This window comes from Oncorhynchus kisutch, unplaced genomic scaffold, assembly GCF_002021735.2.
Source record: "Oncorhynchus kisutch isolate 150728-3 unplaced genomic scaffold, Okis_V2 Okis03b-Okis08b_hom, whole genome shotgun sequence".
NCBI lineage: Eukaryota > Metazoa > Chordata > Actinopteri > Salmoniformes > Salmonidae > Oncorhynchus > Oncorhynchus kisutch.
The window spans coordinates 3,192,158-3,213,090 of NW_022261980.1; the positions used below are offsets into that span (position 1 = coordinate 3,192,158).

The window sequence follows — 20,933 nt, forward strand, 5'->3', positions numbered from 1 at the left end:
GCAAAGCTGCCACCTCCACAACATGATGCTGCCACCTCCGTGCTTCACGGTTGGGATGGTGTTCTTCGGCTTGCAAGCTTCCCCCTTTTTCCTCTAAACATAACAATGGTCATTATGGCCAAACAGACCAGAGGACATTTCTCCAAAAAGTACGATCTTTGTCCCCATGTGCAGTTGCAAACCGTAGTCTGGCTTTTTTTATTGCGGTTTTGGAGCAGTGGCTTCTTCCTTGCTGAGCGGCCTTTCAGGGTTATGTTGATATAGGACTCGTTTTACTGTGGATATAGATACTTTTGTACCTGTTTCCTTCAGCATCTTCACAAGGTCCTTTGCTGTTGTTCTGGGATTGATTTGCACTTTTCTCCTCCAAAGTACGTTCATCTCTAGGAGACGTGTCTCTTTCCTGAGCGGTATGACTACTGCATTCCTATGGTGTTCATACTTGCGCATTATTGTTTGTACAGATGAACGTGGTACCTTCAGGCGTTTGAAAATTTGTCCCAAGGATGAACCAGACTTGTGGAGGTCAACAATTTCTTTTCTGATGTCTTGACTGATTTCTTTTGAATTTCCCATGATATCAAGCAAAGAGGCACTGAGCTTGAAGGTAGTCCTTGAAATACATCCACAGGTATGCCTCCAATTGACTGAAATGATGACAATGAGTTTAAATTACACCATCCTAGGTGTATGTACATTTCTGACTTCAACTGTACATACATTTGGTTATTATTTTTTGTAGGTATTTTATGACTTTGTTGAACCGATAGATAGAGAGAGAGGGTGACAGTGGGGAAAGATATAGGTTGTGTCAAATGGCAGTATATCACATTGGAACCTATGTTGACACTGTAGACGTGCTGGAGGCTGTGGCATTTCCGCTAGACCAGCCAGGCCACCCAGGCTAATGTCCTTGTCCCATTCTGTACTGCATGTGCTGTAGCCAACTCTTTTGTCATTAATTGTCATGATACATGACAAGTTGGCTTCAGCCCAGTGAAGGATGAGGCTACCTGACTACTATTTACCAGGGAAAAGGGTCCCAGACCTTCAACGAGAGTCGCACTCCAAACACAGAGATTTAGATTTTGGGTGAAAGATGTTCTATTCATTGCTGATGGACCTCATCTAGGAGAATTCAATGCCTGGTTATTCTTGAGCAGGGTGAGAACTTCAGTGAGTCATGGTTTGCTATTTTGAGAACATCGGGGACCTGCGTTGACTCCCACACAACATGTGGCCTTGCTTCTGTGTCTGCTCGTTCTGTTCTGTTCATTAGTATGTGATAAAGGTATTTAAGATTTGAACATCGTAATGAAACAAAGACCTACCAGACTTGCTTGTCTCTGCAAACAAAAGAAGCGGCTGTACAAGACACCTGTTTGTAATCTACAGCAAAATGACAAAGACAGACGCCACATTACCGTCGGTGATCGGTCAATGTGGTGTCCCTAGCTGACTCAGTATGGTCTAAGGGAGGGTTCTCACCTGATGGCCTGTATCCGCACCGTAATCTCTTCTCTCTGAGGAGGGAGGAGGAGAAACAAACAGAGAGAGGAGGAGAGGAAGGGAGAGACACGGAAAGAGGAGAACCCAGAATGAGGGAGGGAGGGAGAGCGAAACGGACAAAGAGAAAAACCGAGAGAGGGAAAGGGTTAAACGGAGAGAGCAAAGGAGAGAGAGAGAGAGAGGGGGAATGTGATCTAATGATGTGGTGGCAGGAGGCAGCAGTGTGAGAATGCTTGGCTGGGGAGCACATGCTGGACAGATGCTGATGCCATTAGGGCAACATCCCAAATGGAATGCTATTCTATATATAGTGCACTACTTTTGACCAGGACCTATTCGACTCTGGTCAAAAGTAGTGCATTATGTAGGGAATAAGGTGCCATTTGGGACGAAGCCAACAAGTAGCAGAGTGCTGAGCACAGCGGTTCATCTCTCTCTCTCTCCACACTACTTCTCCACATGGCTGTTCTGTTCACCAACCCTGTTCTTCCTTTAAATCAAAACCAACCCGCTACTCCAGGGCTCCGTACACACACATGTACGCAGAGACACACTCATACAAAAACATGCAAACACACACACAGGCACGAACACACTCACACACTTGCATGAATTTACACACACACACACACTCTGCCTCCTGTCTAGGAACATATTTTCTGAATCATGTGTCCTGGTTTCCAAGGCACAAGAAATATATGCTGGAGCTGTTAGAGAAACCAGAGGAAAAAACATCCAGACGTCTTAACTTATACAAGGTGTGTGTTCGTGCCTGTGTGTGTGTGTGCGTGCTTGCTTGCTTTTGTGTGTATGTGTGTGCTGGTTTTCGGGTCTTAGTAGTCCTAAAATAACCCTGGCTGAGGGAGAGCTCCAGTATTCCCTAGGTGGAGAAATAAATGTGGCTCTGATGTTTCTGCCTGAGTGGAAAATACAGCAGGGCACTTAATGTCTGGAGACTTGACTCCAACCCACCGAGCGACCTGTCTGTCAATCTATCTACAGTGCTACGTAACAGCCTTATTCTAAAATTGATGAAAAAAATATATAAAAAGATCCCTCATCAATCTACACACAATACCCCATAATGACAAAGCAAAAATAAGTTTGTAGAAATGTTTGCAAATAAAAATCTGATACATACACTACCGTTCAAAAGTTTGGGGTCACTTAGAAATGTCCTTGTTTTTGAAAGAAAAGCACTTTTTTTTGTCCATTAAAATAACATAAAATTAATCAGAAATACAGTGTAGACATTGTTAATTTTGTAAGTGACTATTGTAGCTGTAAACGGTCTATTTTTTTTAATGGAATATCTACATAGGCATACAGAGGCCCATTTTCAATGGCACGTTGTGTTAGCTAATCTAAGTTTATAATTTTAAAAGGCTAATTTATCATTAGAAAAACCTTTTTATAATTGTTAGCACAGCTGAAAACTGTTGTGCTGATTAAAAAAACAATAAAACTGGCCTTTAGACTAGTTGAGTATCTGGAGCATCAGCATTTGTGAAGGCCAGCATCCTCTGGCCTACTAACTGTTGATGTTGAGACTGGTGTTTTGTGGGTACTATTTAATGAAGCTGCCAGTTGAGGACTTGTGAGGCATCTGTTTCTCAAACTAGACACTCTAATGTAACCTTTGCCCCAGTCTGAGAACCTTCTCCAGAGACCTCAGGACTTCATCAAGGATCTCTCTGTACTTTGCTCTGTTCATCTTTCCCTAGATCCTGACTAGTCTCCCACTCCCTGCCGCTGAAAAACATCCCCACAGCATGATGCTGCCACCACCATGCTTCACTGTAGAGATGGTGTCATGTTTCCTCCAGACGTGACACTTGGTATTCAGGCCAAAGAATTCAATCTTGGTTTCATCAGACCAGGGACTCTTGTGTCTCGTGATCTGAGTCCTTTTAGGTGCCTTTTGGTCAACTCCAAGCGGGCTGTCATGTGCCTTTTACTGAGGAGTGGCATCCGTCTGGCCACTCTACCATATAGGCCTGAGGGATGGAGTGCTACAGATGGTTGTCCTTCTGGAAGGTCCTCCCATCTCCACAGAGGAACTCTGGAGCTCTGTCAGAGTGACCATAGTGTTCTTGGTCTCCTCCCTGACCAAGGCCCTTCTCCCCCAATTGCTCAGTTTGGCCGTGCGGCCAGCTCTAGGAAGAGTCTTAGTGCTTCTAAACTTCCATTTAAGAATGATGGAGGCCACTGTATTCTTCGAGACCTTCAATGCTGCAGACATTTTTGGTACCCTTCCCCAGATCTGTGCCTCGGCACAATCCTGTCTCGGGGCTCTCTGACAATTTCTTAAACCTCATAGCTTGGTTTTTGCTCTGACAGGCACCGTCAACCTTGGGACCTTGTATACACAGTATGTGCCTTTCCAAATCATGTCCAATCAATTGGATTTACAGGTGGACTCCAGTTGTAGAAACATCTCAAGAATGATCAATGGAAACAGGATGCACCTGAGCTCAATTTCAAGTCTCTTAGAAAAGAGTCTGAACACTTATGTAAATAAGGTATTTCTGCAAAAATGTCTAAACCTGTTTTCAATTTGTCATTATGGGATATTGTGTGTTGATTGAGGTAAAAAAAAAGAATTAATACATTTTTAGGATAAGTCTGTATGTCACGATCGTCGTAAGAGGCGGACCAAAATGCAGCGTGGTACGTGTTCATGATGATATTTTAATTAAAGAAAAGCACTGAACACTGAATACAAAACAATAAACGAAAAAACGGCCGTGAAGCTATATACCAAAATGTGCTGACACAAGCAACTAACATAGACAATCACCCACAACCCACAATGACAAAACAGGCTACCTAAATATGGTTCCCAATCAGAGAAAACGACTAACACCTGCCTCTGATTGAGAACCATATCAGGCCAAACACAGAAACAGACAAACTAAACATCCAACATAGAATGCCCACTCAGATCACACCCTGACCAAACAAAACATAGTTTGCTTGGTATGTTTCTATGGTCAGGATGTGACAGTACCCCCCCACCCCCCCAAGGTGCGGACTCCGGCCGCAAAACCTGAACCTATAGGGGAGGGTCTGGGTGGGCATCTGTCCACGGTGGCGGATGCTGGTGGCACAGTCATACACTAGCTCCGGACTGAGGGGCAGCTCCGGACTGATGGGCATCTCCTGGCTGGCTGGCGGCTCTGGCAGCTCCGGACTGAGGGGCATCTCCTGGCTGGCTGGCGGCTCTGACAGCTCCTGGCTGGCTGGCGGCTCCTGGCTGGCGGCTCTCGCAGCTCCTGGCTGGCGGCTCTGGCAGCTCCTGGCTGGCTGGCTGACGGCTCTGGCGGCTCCTGGCTGGCTGACGGCTCTGGCGGCTCCTGGCTGGCGGCTCCTGGCTGGCTGGCGGCTCCTCCTGGCTGGCGGCTCCTGGCGGCTCCTGGCTGACTGACGGCTCTGGCGGCTCAGGACAGATGGGAGACTCTAGCGGCTCTGGACAGGCGGGAGACTAGCAGCTCTAGACAGGTGGGGGAGACTAGCAGCTCTGGACAGGCGGGGGAGAGTATAGCAGCTCTGGACAGGCGGGGGAGACTATAGCAGCTCTGGACAGGCGGGGGAGACTCTAGCAGCTCTGGAGAGACGGGGGAGACTCTAGCAGCTCTGGAGAGACGGGGGAGACTCTAGCAGCTCTGGAGAGACGGGAGACTCTAGCAGCTCTGGAGAGACGGGAGACTCTAGCAGCTCTGGAGAGACGGGAGACTCTAGCAGCTCTGGAGAGACGGGAGACTCTAGCAGCTCTGGAGAGACGGGAGACTCTAGCAGCTCTGGAGAGACGGGAGACTCTAGCAGCTCTGGAGAGACGGGAGACTCTAGCAGCTCTGGAGAGACGGGAGACTCTAGCAGCTCTGGAGAGACGGGAGACTCTAGCAGCTCTGGAGAGACGGGAGACTCTAGCAGCTCTGGAGAGACGGGAGACTCTAGCAGCTCTGGAGAGACGGGAGACTCTAGAAGCTCTGGAGAGACGGGAGAATCTGGCGGCGTTGGAGAGTATGGAAGGCTCTAGCGGCGCTGGACAGGCGGGAGCACCTGTAGACAAAGGACTGAGAGACAGCCTGGTGCGGGGGGCTGCCACCGGAGGGTTGGTGCGTGGAGGTGGCACTGGATGGACCGGACCGTGAAGGCGTACTGGAGATCTTGAGAGCAGGGCTGGCACCATCCGCCCTGGCTGGATCTTTACCCTAGCCCGGCAGATGTGGGGAGCTGGGATGTAGCACACCGGGCTAAGCACACGTACTGGGGACACCGTGCGTTCCACCGCATAACACGGTGCCTGACCAGTACCACGCCCGCCACGATTAGCACTGCTAGGCTGAGCTGGCACAGGACGTGCAGGGCTAGGGAGGTGCACAGGAGGCCTGGGTGCATGAGGCTGGCACAGTCTTTACCAGACAACTAGCACGCACCTCAGGACGAGTATGGAGAGCTGACCCAAGTGCCATCAAATCCCGACACGCTACGTCGGGTGAATGTTGTGCCTCATACACCAACACAGCACCTCCCTCATAACTCTCTCCTCCAATTTCCCCATTAACTCCTTCACTGTCTCTGCTTCGCTCACCTCCAACACCGGCTCTGGTTCTGGTTTCCTCCTTGGCTCCTTACGGTAAACAGGGGGAGTTGGCTCAGGTCTGACTCCTGACTCTGCCACACTCTCCCTGTGCCCCCTCCCCCCAATACATTTTTGGGGCTGCCTCTCGGGCTTCTAGCCGCGCTGCCGTGCCAGCTCCTCGTAATGCCGCCTCTCTGCTTTCGCTGCCTCCAGCTCTGCTTTGGGGCGGCGATATTCCCCTGGCTCTGTCCAGGGACCTTTTCCGTCCAACTCGTCCTCCCATGTCCATGAGTCTTGTGATGCTGGCTGCTGCTGCTGCTGCCCGTTACCACGCCGCTTGGTCCTTGGTTGGTGGGTGATTCTGTCACGACCGTCGTAAGAGGCGGACCAAAATGCAGCGTGGTACGTGTTCATGATGATGTTTTAATTAAAGAAAAGCACTGAACACTGAATACAAAACAATAAACGAAAAAACGACCGTGAAGCTATATACCAAAATGTGCTGACACAAGCAACTAACATAGACACGGACAATCATCCACAATCCACAATGACAAAACAGGCTACCTAAATATGGTTCCCAATCAGAGACAACGACTAACACCTGCCTCTGATTGAGAACCATATCAGGCCAAACACAGAAACAGACAAACTAGACATCCAACATAGAATGCCCACTCAGATCACACCCTGACCAAACAAAACATAGAAACATACAAAGCAAACTATGGTCAGGATGTGACACTGTAACATAACAAAATGGACTGAATACTTTCCCGAATGCACTGTATCTATCTGTCTGTCTCTGATCTATCGCTCACGCATAAAAACAGGAAATGGAGCCGCCAGGTCTCAGATATTCTAGGGTCGAGAATGTATTCATTGAAGGAAAACCAAAAGAAAGAAGAACAACAGGTTGTTGTCGTAGTTGTTGGCTCACTGGTGCTGTGGTGGAGCCCAGCTAATAGATGATAACCATGGTGCATGTGTTTTCACACAGTTAAGAATTAACTGTTGTCTGTGTACTGGAACTCTACAGAAGATGAAGAGCCATGAGCACACACACACTTAATGTCAGGCTCATAAACCTTGCCTGTCACTACTCTGCTGTACGAGGGATTAAACATCCTCCTGCACTCATTGTTCACAAATCATCCCCAGTGTAATCTACTAGTGTTATTTCAGACCTAAGACCCCGCTGTGCACACACACACAACCGATGATCCAGCCCCCAACCCTTCCTATAGCTCATATGTCCCCAGCCAGCCCACTCGCACAGTGTTGTATGTAAAAGGATCCAGGGTAGGATTAATATATGACGTGATTTTATGGTGGTGTTTGATTTAATGGTTAAAACCTCCTGCTTGTTATATCCTGTTTCCCCCTGATCTGGTCATGTCCTATACAGACAGAGATCCTGTAATGACTTGACATTGTGTGCAGCCAGGGTTGTGTGCATGGGGTCTTGTAGTCGGTGTGTGTAGACTTTTGCTCCAGCCCAGCTGGAAGGCCAGTATTGCATACCTTCAGGACTGGAGTTGCCCAGTGCTCTCCTGTTGTAAGCCGCTGTTCGTCAAGAGATAAGGTTGCCTCACGCCCCTCTCGTTCCCCCTTTATGCCAGGAAGATGATGTTTGCATCCCAAATTGTACACTAGTGTTTAGAGTGTTGGACCAGGAACTGAAAGGTTGCTGGTTCAAATCTCCAAGCTGACAAGAATCTGCCGACGTGCCCTTGAGCAAGGCACTTAACACTAATAGCTCTGTAAGTCACTCTGGATAAGAGCGTCTGCTAAATGACTGAAATGGAAATGAAAATAGTGCGCTGCTTTTGACCAGTGCCAACAAAATTGGTAGATCCCAAATGGCACCCTGAATCCTCATAGTGAACTACTTTAGATCAGAACACAGACACACACACAGACACACTGCATTTGAGATATGCCCATTGACCCTAAACAAACTTTTCTCTCTTCTTAGACGGTGCTTCAGTATCTGCTTGCAGACTGCCTCTCTGAGCAGGAACAAAGCCCAGACTCTCTTCCTTATAGACTTAGTGTAGTCGAGCCATTTGGGACACAGTCATTGTCTACTTAAACTGAGTGATGTTCCCTGCAATGTCTCCTTCAGTTGTATGAAGAAGATGTGCCTGGAGTTTCTGCTGAAAGTGAGGGAGTTTTCCTGAACTGCCAAATGGCACCCTATTCCCTCTATAGCACACTGCTTTAGTGTGGAATGTAATGGCACCCTATTCAGTGTTTATGTTGTCAGAGTCGGTACAAACACCCAGTTTCTTCATGCATCGCGCCGACAGAAACAGACATCTCTTTGGTAAGAAGAAGGGCGGGGATTGATTAACGACTCATGTGATCACAACAACATACAGGATCTCAAGTCCTTTTGTTCACCTGACCTAGAATTCCTTACAATCAAATGCCGACCGCATTACCTACCAAGAGAATTCTCTTCGATTATAGTCGCAGCCGTGTATACCCAGCGTGGCGAAGAAGGCGCAATAGCGCCTCTTCAACCTCAGGAGACTGAAGAAATTTGGTTTGTCATCTAAAATACTCACAAACTTTTACAGATGCACAATCGAGAGCATCCTGTCGGGCTGTATCACAGCCTGGTACGGCAACTGCTCCTCCATCAACCGCAAGGCTCTCCAGAGGGTAGTGAGGTCTGCACAACGCATCATCAGTACAGGTGCATTAAAGCTGGGACCGAGAGCCTTGAGAGAGAAGCTGTTTTTCACACTAGAGGCTGCTGCCAACATACAGACTCAAATCTCTGGCCACTTAAATAACGGTATCACTAGTCACTTTAAATAACGCCACTTTAATAATGTTTACATATCCTACATTACTCATCTCATATGTATATACTGTATTCTATGCCATTTACTGCATCTTGCCTATGCCACACGGCCATCGCTCCTCCATATATTTACATGTACATATTCCTATTAATTCCTTTGCATTTGTGTGTATAAGGTAGTCGTTGTGAATTTGTTAGATTACTTGTTAGATATTACTGCATTGCCAGAACTAGAAGCACAAGAATTTCGCTACACTCGCATTAACATCTGCTAACCATGTGTATGTGACCAATAACATTTGATTTGATAGTATGTAATGTAATGCCACCCTATTCAGTATTTAGTGTGGAATGTAATGCCACCCTATTCAGTATTTAGTGTGGAATGCAATGCCACCCTATTCAGTATTTAGTGTGGAATGTAATGGCACCCTGTTCAGTGTTTTAGTGTGGAATGTAATGGCACCCTGTTCAGTGTTTAGTGTGGAATGTAATGGCACCCTGTTCAGTATTTAGTGTGGAATGTAATGGCACCCTGTTCAGTGTTTAGTGTGGAATGCAATGCCACCCTATTCAGTATTTAGTGTGGAATGCAATGGCACCCTATTTAGTGTGGAATGTAATGGCACCCTGTTCAGTGTTTTAGTGTGGAATGTAATGGCACCCTGTTCAGTGTTTAGTGTGGAATGTAATGGCACCCTGTTCAGTGTTTAGTGTGGAATGTAATGGCACCCGTTTCAGTGTTTTAGTGTGGAATGTAATGGCACTCTGTTCAGTGTTTTAGTGTGGAATGTAATGGCACCCTGTTCAGTGTTTAGTGTGGAATGTAATGGCACCCTGTTCAGTGTTTTAGTGTGGAATGTAATGGCACCCTGTTCAGTGTTTAGTGTGGAATGTAATGGCACCCTGTTCAGTGTTTTAGTGTGGAATGTCATGGGAGCCGTTTTCTAAAGTGCACATTAAATGAGTCATAAGGATTGGAGTGGGCTGGTCCCCGCTATTAGTTAGAGCCAACACCTGGAGATGTTCAGTGTGTGTGTGTGTGTGTGTGTGTGTGTGTGTGTGTGTGTGTGTGTGTGTGTGTGTGTACGATTGCAATGCACAACAGAGCGTGTGTGTGTGTGTGTGTACGATTGCAATGCACAACAGAGCGTGTGTGTGTGTGCCACCACGATGAAGAAAGTGGGGGAATGACTCAAGTGAGCAGAAAGGTGTCCCGGTAGCCCTTGCCTCATAGGATGCCTGTTGGAGCAGTGATATCACAATGGTTAGAGGGAGGGAGATGTGGGCAGTGACACGGCTTTAGGATCCAAAAGGATCCCATTCTTCTTGTCTCTTAATACATTTTAACCTAAACTCAACCAGCTATGGTCATGAAGACCATAGTTGTCATGAAGACCATAGTTGTCATGAAGACCATAGTTGTCATGAAGACCATAGTTGTCATGAAGTCCATAGTTGTCATGGAGTCCATAGTTGTCATGAAGTCCATAGTTGTCATGAAGTCCATAGTTGTCATGAAGACCATAGTTGTCATGAAGTCCATAGTTGTCATGAAGTCCATAGTTGTCATGAAGACCATAGTTGTCATGTAGACCATAGTTGTCATGTAGACCATAGTTGTCATGAAGACCATAGTTGTCATGAAGTCCATAGTTGTCATGAAGTCCAAAGTTGTCATGAAGTCCAAAGTTGTCATGAAGTCCAAAGTTGTCATGAAGACCATAGTTGTCATGAAGAACATAGTTGTCATGAAGTCCATAGTTGTCATGAAGACCATAGTTGTCATGAAGTCCATAGTTGTCATGAAGACCAAAGTTGTCATGAAGTCCATAGTTGTCATGAAGTCCATAGTTGTCATGAAGACCATAGTTGTCATGAAGACCATAGTTGTCATGAAGACCATAGTTGTCATGAAGACCATAGTTGTCATGAAGACCATAGCTGTCATGAAGACCATAGTTGTCATGAAGAACAAAGAACATAGTTGTCATGAAGACCATAGTTGTCATGAAGACCATAGTTGTCATGAAGACCATAGTTGTCATGAAGACCATAGTTGTCATGAAGACCATAGTTGTCATGAAGACCATAGTTGTCATGAAGACCATAGTTGGTTGAGTATTAACATTAACCCTCGTGGCCTACAGGCAAAGAACAGTGATGGTTCATTTTTGGGTAATCAATCACTCAATTTTATTTTGCTTTGTTCTTGTAGATTTTTTGCAAAGATAATTCCTATTTGATTGAGAATGGAATGTTGTCCCTGTCTCATAGCGTCCAGAAATCTGTCTGTCCATTTGAATGTATATATTAAAGAGGTCTTTGTCAGTTCACCCCCAACTACTCTCTCTAGCCAGAGGACAGAAGCTTTAATGTAATAATCAGTGTATTAGTTGGCTAGAGGTACATCCCCTCCTCTCCTGCCAATGCACACACACACACACGCACACGCACACCCACTGCAGAGTCAAATAGGGACTTTCCAGTGAAGGGAGATTCCATAGGATGTTAGAAGGAGCAGATTTCCAAGGCTCTGGCCTTGTACTTAATAAAACCGAATATATACACACACACACACACATTTTAGCTATCTCCAGCCACACATCCAGTATAATATTCAGTGTTTTCCAGTCTGGCTTCTCTCTCCTCTTCAAATAAGACCCATTTCCTTCGTAAAGTGACTGGTACATTCTGCCGTATTATTGGCTTTGAAGTCCCATTTTAACTTGGTAAAGGAATCCAATGTTGCCTCAGTGGAGCCTGGTTGAGTTCAGACTGGACTGTTCTAATCATGGGTTCATTAGAGCCTGGTAGAGTTCAGACTGGACTGTTCTACTCATGGGTTCATTAGAGCCTGGTAGAGTTCAGACTGGACTGTTCTACTCATGGGTTCACTAGAGCCTGGTTGAGTTCAGACTGGACTGTTCTAATCATGGGTTCACTAGAGCCTGGTTGAGTTCAGACTGGACTGTTCTAATCATGGGTTCATTAGAGCCTGGTAGAGTTCAGACTGGACTGTTCTACTCATGGGTTCACTAGAGCCTGGTTGAGTTCAGACTGGACTGTTCTAATCATGGGTTCACTAGAGCCTGGTTGAGTTCAGACTGGACTGTTCTACTCATGGGTTCACTAGAGCCTGGTTGAGTTCAGACTGGACTGTTCTAATCATGGGTTCACTAGAGCCTGGTTGAGTTCAGACTGGACTGTTCTAATCATGGGTTCACTAGAGCCTGGTTGAGTTCAGACTGGACTGTTCTAATCATGGGTTCACTAGAGCCTGGTAGAGTTCAGACGGACTGTTCTAATCATGGGTTCACTAGAGCCTGGTAGAGTTCAGACTGGACTGTTCTAATCATGGGTTCACTAGAGCCTGGTTGAGTTCAGACTGGACTGTTCTAATCATGGGTTCACTAGAGCCTGGTTGAGTTCAGACTGGACTGTTCTAATCATGGGTTCACTAGAGCCTGGTAGAGTTCAGACTGGACTGTTCTAATCATGGGTTCACTAGAGCCTGGTAGAGTTCAGACTGGACTGTTCTAATCATGGGTTCACTAGAGCCTGGTAGAGTTCAGACTGGACTGTTCTAATCATGGGTTCACTAGAGCCTGGTAGAGTTCAGACTGGACTGTTCTAATCATGGGTTCACTAGAGCCTGGTAGAGTTCAGACTGGACTGTTCTAATCATGGGTTCACTAGAGCCTGGTAGAGTTCAGACTGGACTGTTCTAATCATGGGTTCACTAGAGCCTGGTAGAGTTCAGACTGGACTGTTCTAATCATGGGTTCACTAGAGCCTGGTAGAGTTCAGACTGGACTGTTCTAATCATGGGTTCACTAGAGCCTGGTTGAGTTCAGACTGGACTGTTCTAATCATGGGTTCACTAGAGCCTGGTAGAGTTCAGACTGGACTGTTCTAATCATGGGTTCACTAGAGCCTGGTAGAGTTCAGACTGGACTGTTCTAATCATGGGTTCACTAGAGCCTGGTAAAGTTCAGACTGGACTGTTCTACTCATGGGTTCACTAGAGCCTGGTAGAGTTCAGACTGGACTGTTCTACTCATGGGTTCACTAGAGCCTGGTAGACTTCAGACTGGACTGTTCTACTCATGGGTTCACTGGAGCCTGGTAGAGTTCAGACTGGACTGTTCTACTCATGGGTTCATTAGAGCCTGGTAGAGTTCAGACTGGACTGTTCTACTCATGGGTTCACTAGAGCCTGGTAGAGTTCAGACTGGACTGTTCTACTCATGGGTTCACTAGAGCCTGGTTGAGTTCAGACTGGACTGTTCTACTCATGGGTTCACTAGAGCCTGGTTGAGTTCAGACTGGACTGTTCTACTCATGGGTTCACTAGAGCCTGGTAGAGTTCAGACTGGACTGTTCTACTCATGGGTTCACTAGAGCCTGGTTGAGTTCAGACTGGACTGTTCTACTCATGGGTTCACTAGAGCCTGGTAGAGTTCAGACTGGACTGTTGTACTCATGGGTTCACTAGAGCCTGGTAGAGTTCAGACTGGACTGTTGTACTCATGGGTTCACTAGAGCCTGGTAGAGTTCAGACTGGACTGTTGTACTCATGGGTTCACTAGAGCCTGGTAGAGTTCAGACTGGACTGTTGTACTCATGGGTTCACTAGAGCCTGGTAGAGTTCAGACTGGACTGTTGTACTCATGGGTTCACTAGAGCCTGGTAGAGTTCAGACTGGACTGTTCTACTCATGGGTTCACTAGAGCCTGGTAGAGTTCAGACTGGACTGTTCTACTCATGGGTTCATTAGAGCCTGGTAGAGTTCAGACTGGACTGTTCTACTCATGGGTTCACTAGAGCCTGGTAGAGTTCAGACTGGACTGTTCTACTCATGGGTTCACTAGAGCCTGGTTGAGTTCAGACTGGACTGTTCTAATCATGGGTTCACTAGAGCCTGGTTGAGTTCAGACTGGACTGTTCTACTCATGGGTTCACTAGAGCCTGGTAGAGTTCAGACTGGACTGTTCTACTCATGGGTTCACTAGAGCCTGGTTGAGTTCAGACTGGACTGTTCTACTCATGGGTTCACTAGAGCCTGGTAGAGTTCAGACTGGACTGTTGTACTCATGGGTTCACTAGAGCCTGGTAGAGTTCAGACTGGACTGTTGTACTCATGGGTTCACTAGAGCCTGGTAGAGTTCAGACTGGACTGTTGTACTCATGGGTTCACTAGAGCCTGGTAGAGTTCAGACTGGACTGTTGTACTCATGGGTTCACTAGAGCCTGGTAGAGTTCAGACTGGACTGTTGTACTCATGGGTTCACTAGAGCCTGGTAGAGTTCAGACTGGACTGTTCTACTCATTGGTTCAGTTCAGTAAATCTGCATTGTCCCAGGAGGGCAGTTTGTGTGCAGCTTTTAAAAAAGTAAAAAACCTACTTTAATATAGAACAATGTGTTGAACCACTTACAAAACATACACAATCACAGTTCAGTGGAGTGTAATTATGTTGCTATGAATCACAGTTTGTCTTGTAATAATCAATCTGTGTCTGAATAAAACTATAGCCAACCAACTATCAATGTTTTTTGGGGTAAGGTTTTCCCCAACTGTCCATGGCAGATTGTACATGTTGAATTGGAACCAACTACAAGCAACTAGGTCCAGAAAAATACCAACTGAAACTAGGTCCAGCAAATAGCAACTGAAACTAGGTCCAGCAAATAGCAACTGAAACTAGGTCCAGCAAATAGCAACTGAAACTAGGTCCAGCAAATAGCAACTGAAACTAGGTCCAGCAAATAGCAACTGAAACTAGGTCCAGCAAATAGCAACTGAAACTAGGTCCAGCAAATACCAACTGAAACTAGGTCCAACAACGGCCAATTGAAACTAGGTCCAACAACGGCCAACTGAAACTAGGTCCATCAACGGCCAACTGAAACTAGGTCCAGCAACGAACAACTGAAACTAGATCCGCAACGACCAACTGAAACGAGGTCCAGCAACGACCAACTGAAACGAGGTCCAGCAACGACCAACTGAAACTAGGTCCAGCAACGACCAACTGAAACTAGGTCCAGCAGCGGCCAACTGAAACGAGGTCCAGCAACGACCAACTGAAACTAGGTCCAGCAACGACCAACTGAAACTAGGTCCAGCAACGACCAACTGAAACTAACTTACACACCTGGCCAATTAGTTCAACAACCGTCTGTAGACGGTGGGATTGGCTCTAGTTGGATAGATTTCTCTCTCTCTCTTTCTCTCACTCACTCGCTCGCTCACACACACACAGAGAGAGCATCTCAAAGCATTTAGGTTAGATCAGGTTCTTGTGCCCTCCACGCATGTCAGTCAGTTAAGGTCTTTAGCCAAGGAAGGCTTTTGTTCCTTAGTTGTATTGTTCTTTGTGTGACTGAGTGGGCTGTGGGTTGGATCACAGGGAGTCAGCTCAACTTCTGAGTCATCAGCTTCTCTGGCTACATACACACATCACACACCAGACCCCAGTTATATGTCTAGCATCTGTTCCGCTTGAACGTGTGTGTGTGTGTGTGTGTGTGCTCGATCAACTTCTTATCATGTGCATATATCCAGTTGTAAGTCAGTTTCTAGGTAGAAATAAGACCAAGTTAATGCAGACAGTATTTTTTTATATATATTTTTATCATTATTATAGTTATTTTTCCCCCCAATTTGTAAGTTAGTCTTGTCTCATCATTGCAACTCCCGTACGGACACGGGAGAGGCGAAGGTCAAGATTCATGCGTCCTCTGAAACACGACCCTGCCAAGCCGCACTGCTTCGAGAGAGAATTTTAGTTAATACCACTCCGACAATTTCAAAGATTTTACTGAGTTGTAGTTCATATAAGGAAATCTGTTGGTCACAGATACCTTTAAAACAAGTGGGCCTCACAATTCGCCTCAGGATCTCGTCTTGGTATTTCTGTGCATTCAAATTGACATCGATAAAATGCAATTGTGTTCATTGTCTGTAGTAAATGCCTGCCCACATTATAACCCCACCACCATCATGGGACACTCTGTTCACAACGTTGACATCAGCAAACTGCTCGCCCACACTAGGCATGTTTTGAGGTTGGACGTAATGCCAAATTCTCTAAAATGAACATTATGGCGGCTTATGGTAGAGAAATGAACATTCAACTCTCTGGCAACAGCTCTGGTGGACATTCCTGCAGTCAGCATGCCATTTGTAGGTGGATGGATTATCTTGGTAAAGAAGAAATGCTCACTAACAGGGATGTAAACTAATGTGTGCACAACATTTGAAACATTTCTGTGTTATTTTATTTTTACTCATGAAACATGTGACCAACACTTTACATGTTGCGTTTTATATTTTTGTTCCGTGTAGAAGGCATGTGTGACTGAGGTGAAAAGTTGAAGAGTGGCAGGATTTATGTAGTACTCATTAAAATACTATCTGAAGCTGTGGCTCACTGTTCAGCATGCTGTTTTAAAGAGCAACGCTTAAATTTGCCAGAGTCTCCTGCCCTGCCCCCGCTGTGTGTGCGATCACAGGAAGTCATCAGCAGTAGGATAAAGATGGCGGTGAAGTTGAGGCCGTCTGAGCCCCTTAAAATGGACACAAAGAAGGCCTGTGTCCAGCCTCCATTCTCCATTACAGTCCTGGATTGTGTTCATTGGGGCATGCGACCGAAAATATTTTGCAACAGAAAAAGGAAAATCAATATTTCTCATTGGACGAATTATCTTCCTGTTTCAGTCCGTGTTCTTCCGTTTGCTTCCTAATGAACATGACCCTGGCCTAGCCTGCTCATCCATTACTGCACTAAAGCTAGCTAATCGTAGCCTGGTCGCAGAGCTGTTGGTGCTGTCTTGCCAACTCCTATGGTCAATGTCATGCCAAACAACAATAGGCGTCAGCCATACGGCACAAACAGATCTGGGACCAGGCTCATCTTACCTCCAGTTTAATTCATCCAAAACACTATTCAACATCACAGTTCAGTTGAACAAAACATCATCAGAGAATTGAAAATAAAGAACGACTAACTCTTTGGATAAAGTCTGGTCTCTCCGCTCTGACACGATAGAATGGACTCGAGAGAGTGATAAACAGAAAGGGAAGAAGGAGAGAGAGTGATAACAGAAAGGAAAGAAGGAGAGAGAGAGGAAGGGATATGTTCTCCCCTTTGTCAGGAGCCACCAGGCAACCTTCCCTACTCAGCCATATGGGTAGGTTATGGATAGGGGCCTCTTCCTCTGCTACAGTACTAAACCATCTCCTCTTTCCTCCCCTCTATCTTCCCTTACCTCTTTCTTCCCTCCAGGCTACATTAGCCTCAGTGTTCCTCAGAGCCCTGAACCTTCTGACAGCAGGGAAATTATTTTCTCTCCCTGCCTCTCTCTCTTCATCCCTCTCTTTTCTAATCTGTCTCTCTATCTAATTCTCTCTCTCTCACTCTTCCTTTCTCTTTTTCTCTTGCACATTTCTTGGCCTTTTGTCTCTTCCTTCCTCTTACACATTTTCTCTGTCTCTCTCTGTGTGATTCTCTCACTCACTTGTCTGAAGCAGAGACAAAGCTGGTTGTATTATTCTCTCTCTGTGTGTTTCTCTCCCTCACTTGTGTCTGAAACAGAGACAAAGCTAGTCTCATTATTCTCTCTCTCTCTGTGTGTTTCTCTCCCTCACTTGTGTCTGAAACAGAGACAAAGCTAGTCTCATTATTCTCTCTCTCTCTCTCTCTGTGTTTCTCTCCCTCACTTGTGTCTGAAACAGAGACAAAGCTAGTCTCATTATTCTCTCCCTCACTTGTGTCTGAAACAGAGACAAAGCTAGTCTCAATATTCTCTCTCTCTCTCTGTGTGTTTCTCTCCCTCACTTGTGTCTGAAACAGAGACAAAGCTAGTCGAATTATTCTCTCTCTCTCTGTGTGTTTCTCTCCCTCACTTGTGTCTGAAACAGAGACAAAGCTGGTCTCATTATTCTCTCTCTCTGTGTGTTTCTCTCCCTCACTTGTGTCTGAAACAGAGACAAAGCTAGTCTCATTATTCTCTCTCTCTGTGTGTTTCTCTCCCTCACTTGTGTCTGAAACAGAGACAAAGCTGGTCTCATTATTCTCTCTCTCTGTGTGTTTCTCTCCCTCACTTGTGTCTGAAACAGAGACAAAGCTAGTCTCATTATTCTCTCTCTCTGTGTGTTTCTCTCCCTCACTTGTGTCTGAAACAGAGACAAAGCTGGTCTCATTATTCTCTCTCTCTGTGTATTTCTCTCCCTCACTTGTGTCTGAAACAGAGACAAAGCTAGTCTCATTATTCTCTCCCTCACTTGTATGAAACAGAGACAAAGCTAGTCTCATTATTCTCTCCCTCACTTGTGTCTGAAACAGAGACAAAGCTAGTCTCATTATTCTCTCTCTCTCTGTGTTTCTCTCCCTCACTTGTGTCTGAAACAGAGACAAAGCTGGTCTCATTATTCTCTCTCTCTGTGTGTTTCTCTCCCTCACTTGTGTCTGAAACAGAGACAAAGCTAGTCTCATTATTCTCTCCCTCACGTGTCTGAAACAGAGACAAAGCTAGTCTCATTATTCTCTCTCTCTCTGTGTTTCTCTCCCTCACTTGTGTCTGAAACAGAGACAAAGCTAGTCTCATTATTCTCTCCCTCACTTGTGTCTGAAACAGAGACAAAGCTAGTCTCATTATTCTCTCTCTGTGTGTTTCTCTCCCTCACTTGTGTCTGAAACAGAGACAAAGCTGGTCTCATTATTCTCTCTCTCTGTGTGTTTCTCTCCCTCACTTGTGTCTGAAACAGAGACAAAGCTGGTCTCATTATTCTCTCTCTCTGTGTATTTCTCTCCCTCACTTCTGTCTGAAACAGAGACAAAGCTGGTCTCATTATTCTCTCCCTCACTTCTGTCTGAAACAGAGACAAAGCTGGTCTCATTATTCTCTCCCCTTGGAGTTACTCTGCTCTCTTCCACAGAGAGACATTGCAGGGATGCGTCCTACTTTTGACCAGACCACTATAGGGCTCTGGTCTAAAGTAGTGCACTGTAAAGGGAATAGGGTGCCATTTGGACACAGCCTATGAAGGTTAATTTTTAATGAACTGTTCACCATTGAAGTGGTAGCTGCCCTAATAATGACGTTATCTTATCTCCAGAGCCACACTCTGTTCATGTCTCTCCAGGTGTCTGAATTCTCGGAGCAGGAGCTCTGATCTAGGATCAGGTCCTCTGCTGTTCATATCATCTTGTTCATTATGCCTCTCCTCCTCTAATCTCCTCGTCCCAGTCAGAGCAGGTTCAACTCCCTCTCATGACTCTGGTTCCTCTTATGGTTTCTTCCTACCTAGGGACTGTTTCCTTGTCACTACTGTCTTTCTGATCACTCTTTAGGCTCCAGCTGTTGTCAATCACTGTGATATGTGTTTGTAGAAAGTGCTGAATTGATTGATGGATTGATTCCCTAGGTATTGGCGGTCTCGAGGAGTGTGTGTTGAAGTCTGCGACCCTCTCCACCTCCCCTGCCCTCCCCCCTTTCATCCCCCTCAACTTCGAAGCTACGCCCATCGTACGAGTGGCCATCGAACCCAAACACCCAAGTAAGTGTCAAACACACACGGTTACACACAAACACACTTACACCACATTGTGAATTTGTTGAGGTTGTTGCCTGTCAGTGATGTTTTTGTTGTCTGTCATCTGAGGTAAGATGCTAATGTTGAGAAGCTAACGTTCCTCCAGCACCCCAGTCAGCCAACCATTCTGTCAACCAACCAGCTATTCAACCAGTCAGTCAGCCGATCAGCTGGTCCACAGATAGTCAGACATTCCTGTAGCTCTTCCGTGGTATTCGTTAGTATTATAGCTGAGGGCAACATTTGCCTCATATGGAGGGAGTTAGTCAGCTAGCAGTCAGTCAGTTAGTTAGCTAGTCTTAGAAAGATGGCTGGTATTTTAGTTTCAGGATAACTATTTTGGGAAGCTTCAAATAGTGTTTGTTTGTTTTCTTTTAAGTAGTTGCAGTTAGTAGTTGAGCTGACCTGTAACCCTGAAAATTCAAACCCGTCCTGGGTTATGTTCATCAGGGCACTCATCAGAAAGTGTTTGAAAATGTTTTGCGACGGAAAATGAAAATTAGCATTTAATTCTGGATAAATCCAAGTAGTCCCTCCCTATTTCGTGATTTCTTAAGTTTGATGCCTAATGAACATGACCCAGGTAACATCAGTCTTAAGTTTTCTTAACGAAAGACAAATGTAGGTTTGAATCCAGGGTGTATTATGTGCAGTAGGGCTCATACATGGAAATGATTCATGCTTAGTCTACTAAGAAGTACTTTTCTACAATTGTGTGTGTGTGTGTGTGTGTGGTGTGTGTATGTGTGTCAAGGTGAGATGCCTAAGCTGGTACGGGGTATGAGGCTGTTGAACCAGGCTGACCCGTGTGCTGAGGTTCTGATCCAGGAGACAGGAGAACACGTACTGGTCACGGCCGGAGAGGTCCACCTGCAACGCTGTCTGGACGACCTCCGAGAGAGGTGAGCCTCTTGTTTCCTCTTTTGATTGACGAGTTTGACTGTTTATTTCTACAGTTGGAAACAGAGAGGGAGAAACAGCAGGAAGGTTGGACGCAGGGATTGAACCCCGGTCTCCGTTGGAGAGAAGTATATTATGAGACTGAAGCCGGGAGCGTCATCACTTAAACATGAGCTCTGCACAGAGAGGTCTGTCAGTCAGTCTTTATGGCTGTATCTATCTATCTATCTTTGTCTGTCTGTCTGTGATTTGAAATCTAGTCAATAGTAGTGACATTTTGACCAGATGCCCTGTAACAGAGTGTAGATGAGCAGCAGATGGCTCAGTTTGAGATGACTCAGTTTTTACACCGTCTGGCCCAGTCTCACACACTGATGATTGACATGATGATTCTGTGTGTGTGTGTGTAATGTTTCTGACTGAGAGTGGGTGTCTCTCTCTCTATAAAAAGTCATGTGTGATTATTGACTGGAGATGCTGTCTTTAGATGTCTCTTCTCCACTCTGATCATGTCATATTAGA

General features: G+C 45.7%; 1 protein-coding gene across 3 annotated transcripts in view; it reads left to right on the plus strand.

The window, feature by feature from the left end:
* Positions 1–20,933, plus strand: part of efl1 (elongation factor like GTPase 1) — a 98,917-nt gene that overhangs the window by 53,496 nt on the left and 24,488 nt on the right. For all 3 annotated transcript variants that reach the window (XM_031812502.1, XM_031812504.1, XM_031812503.1), the window contains exons 16-17: positions 19,344–19,475; positions 20,266–20,413. In XM_031812502.1, the coding sequence (XP_031668362.1) occupies positions 19,344–19,475; positions 20,266–20,413 (280 nt within the window). The remainder of the gene's footprint in view (positions 1–19,343; positions 19,476–20,265; positions 20,414–20,933) is intronic.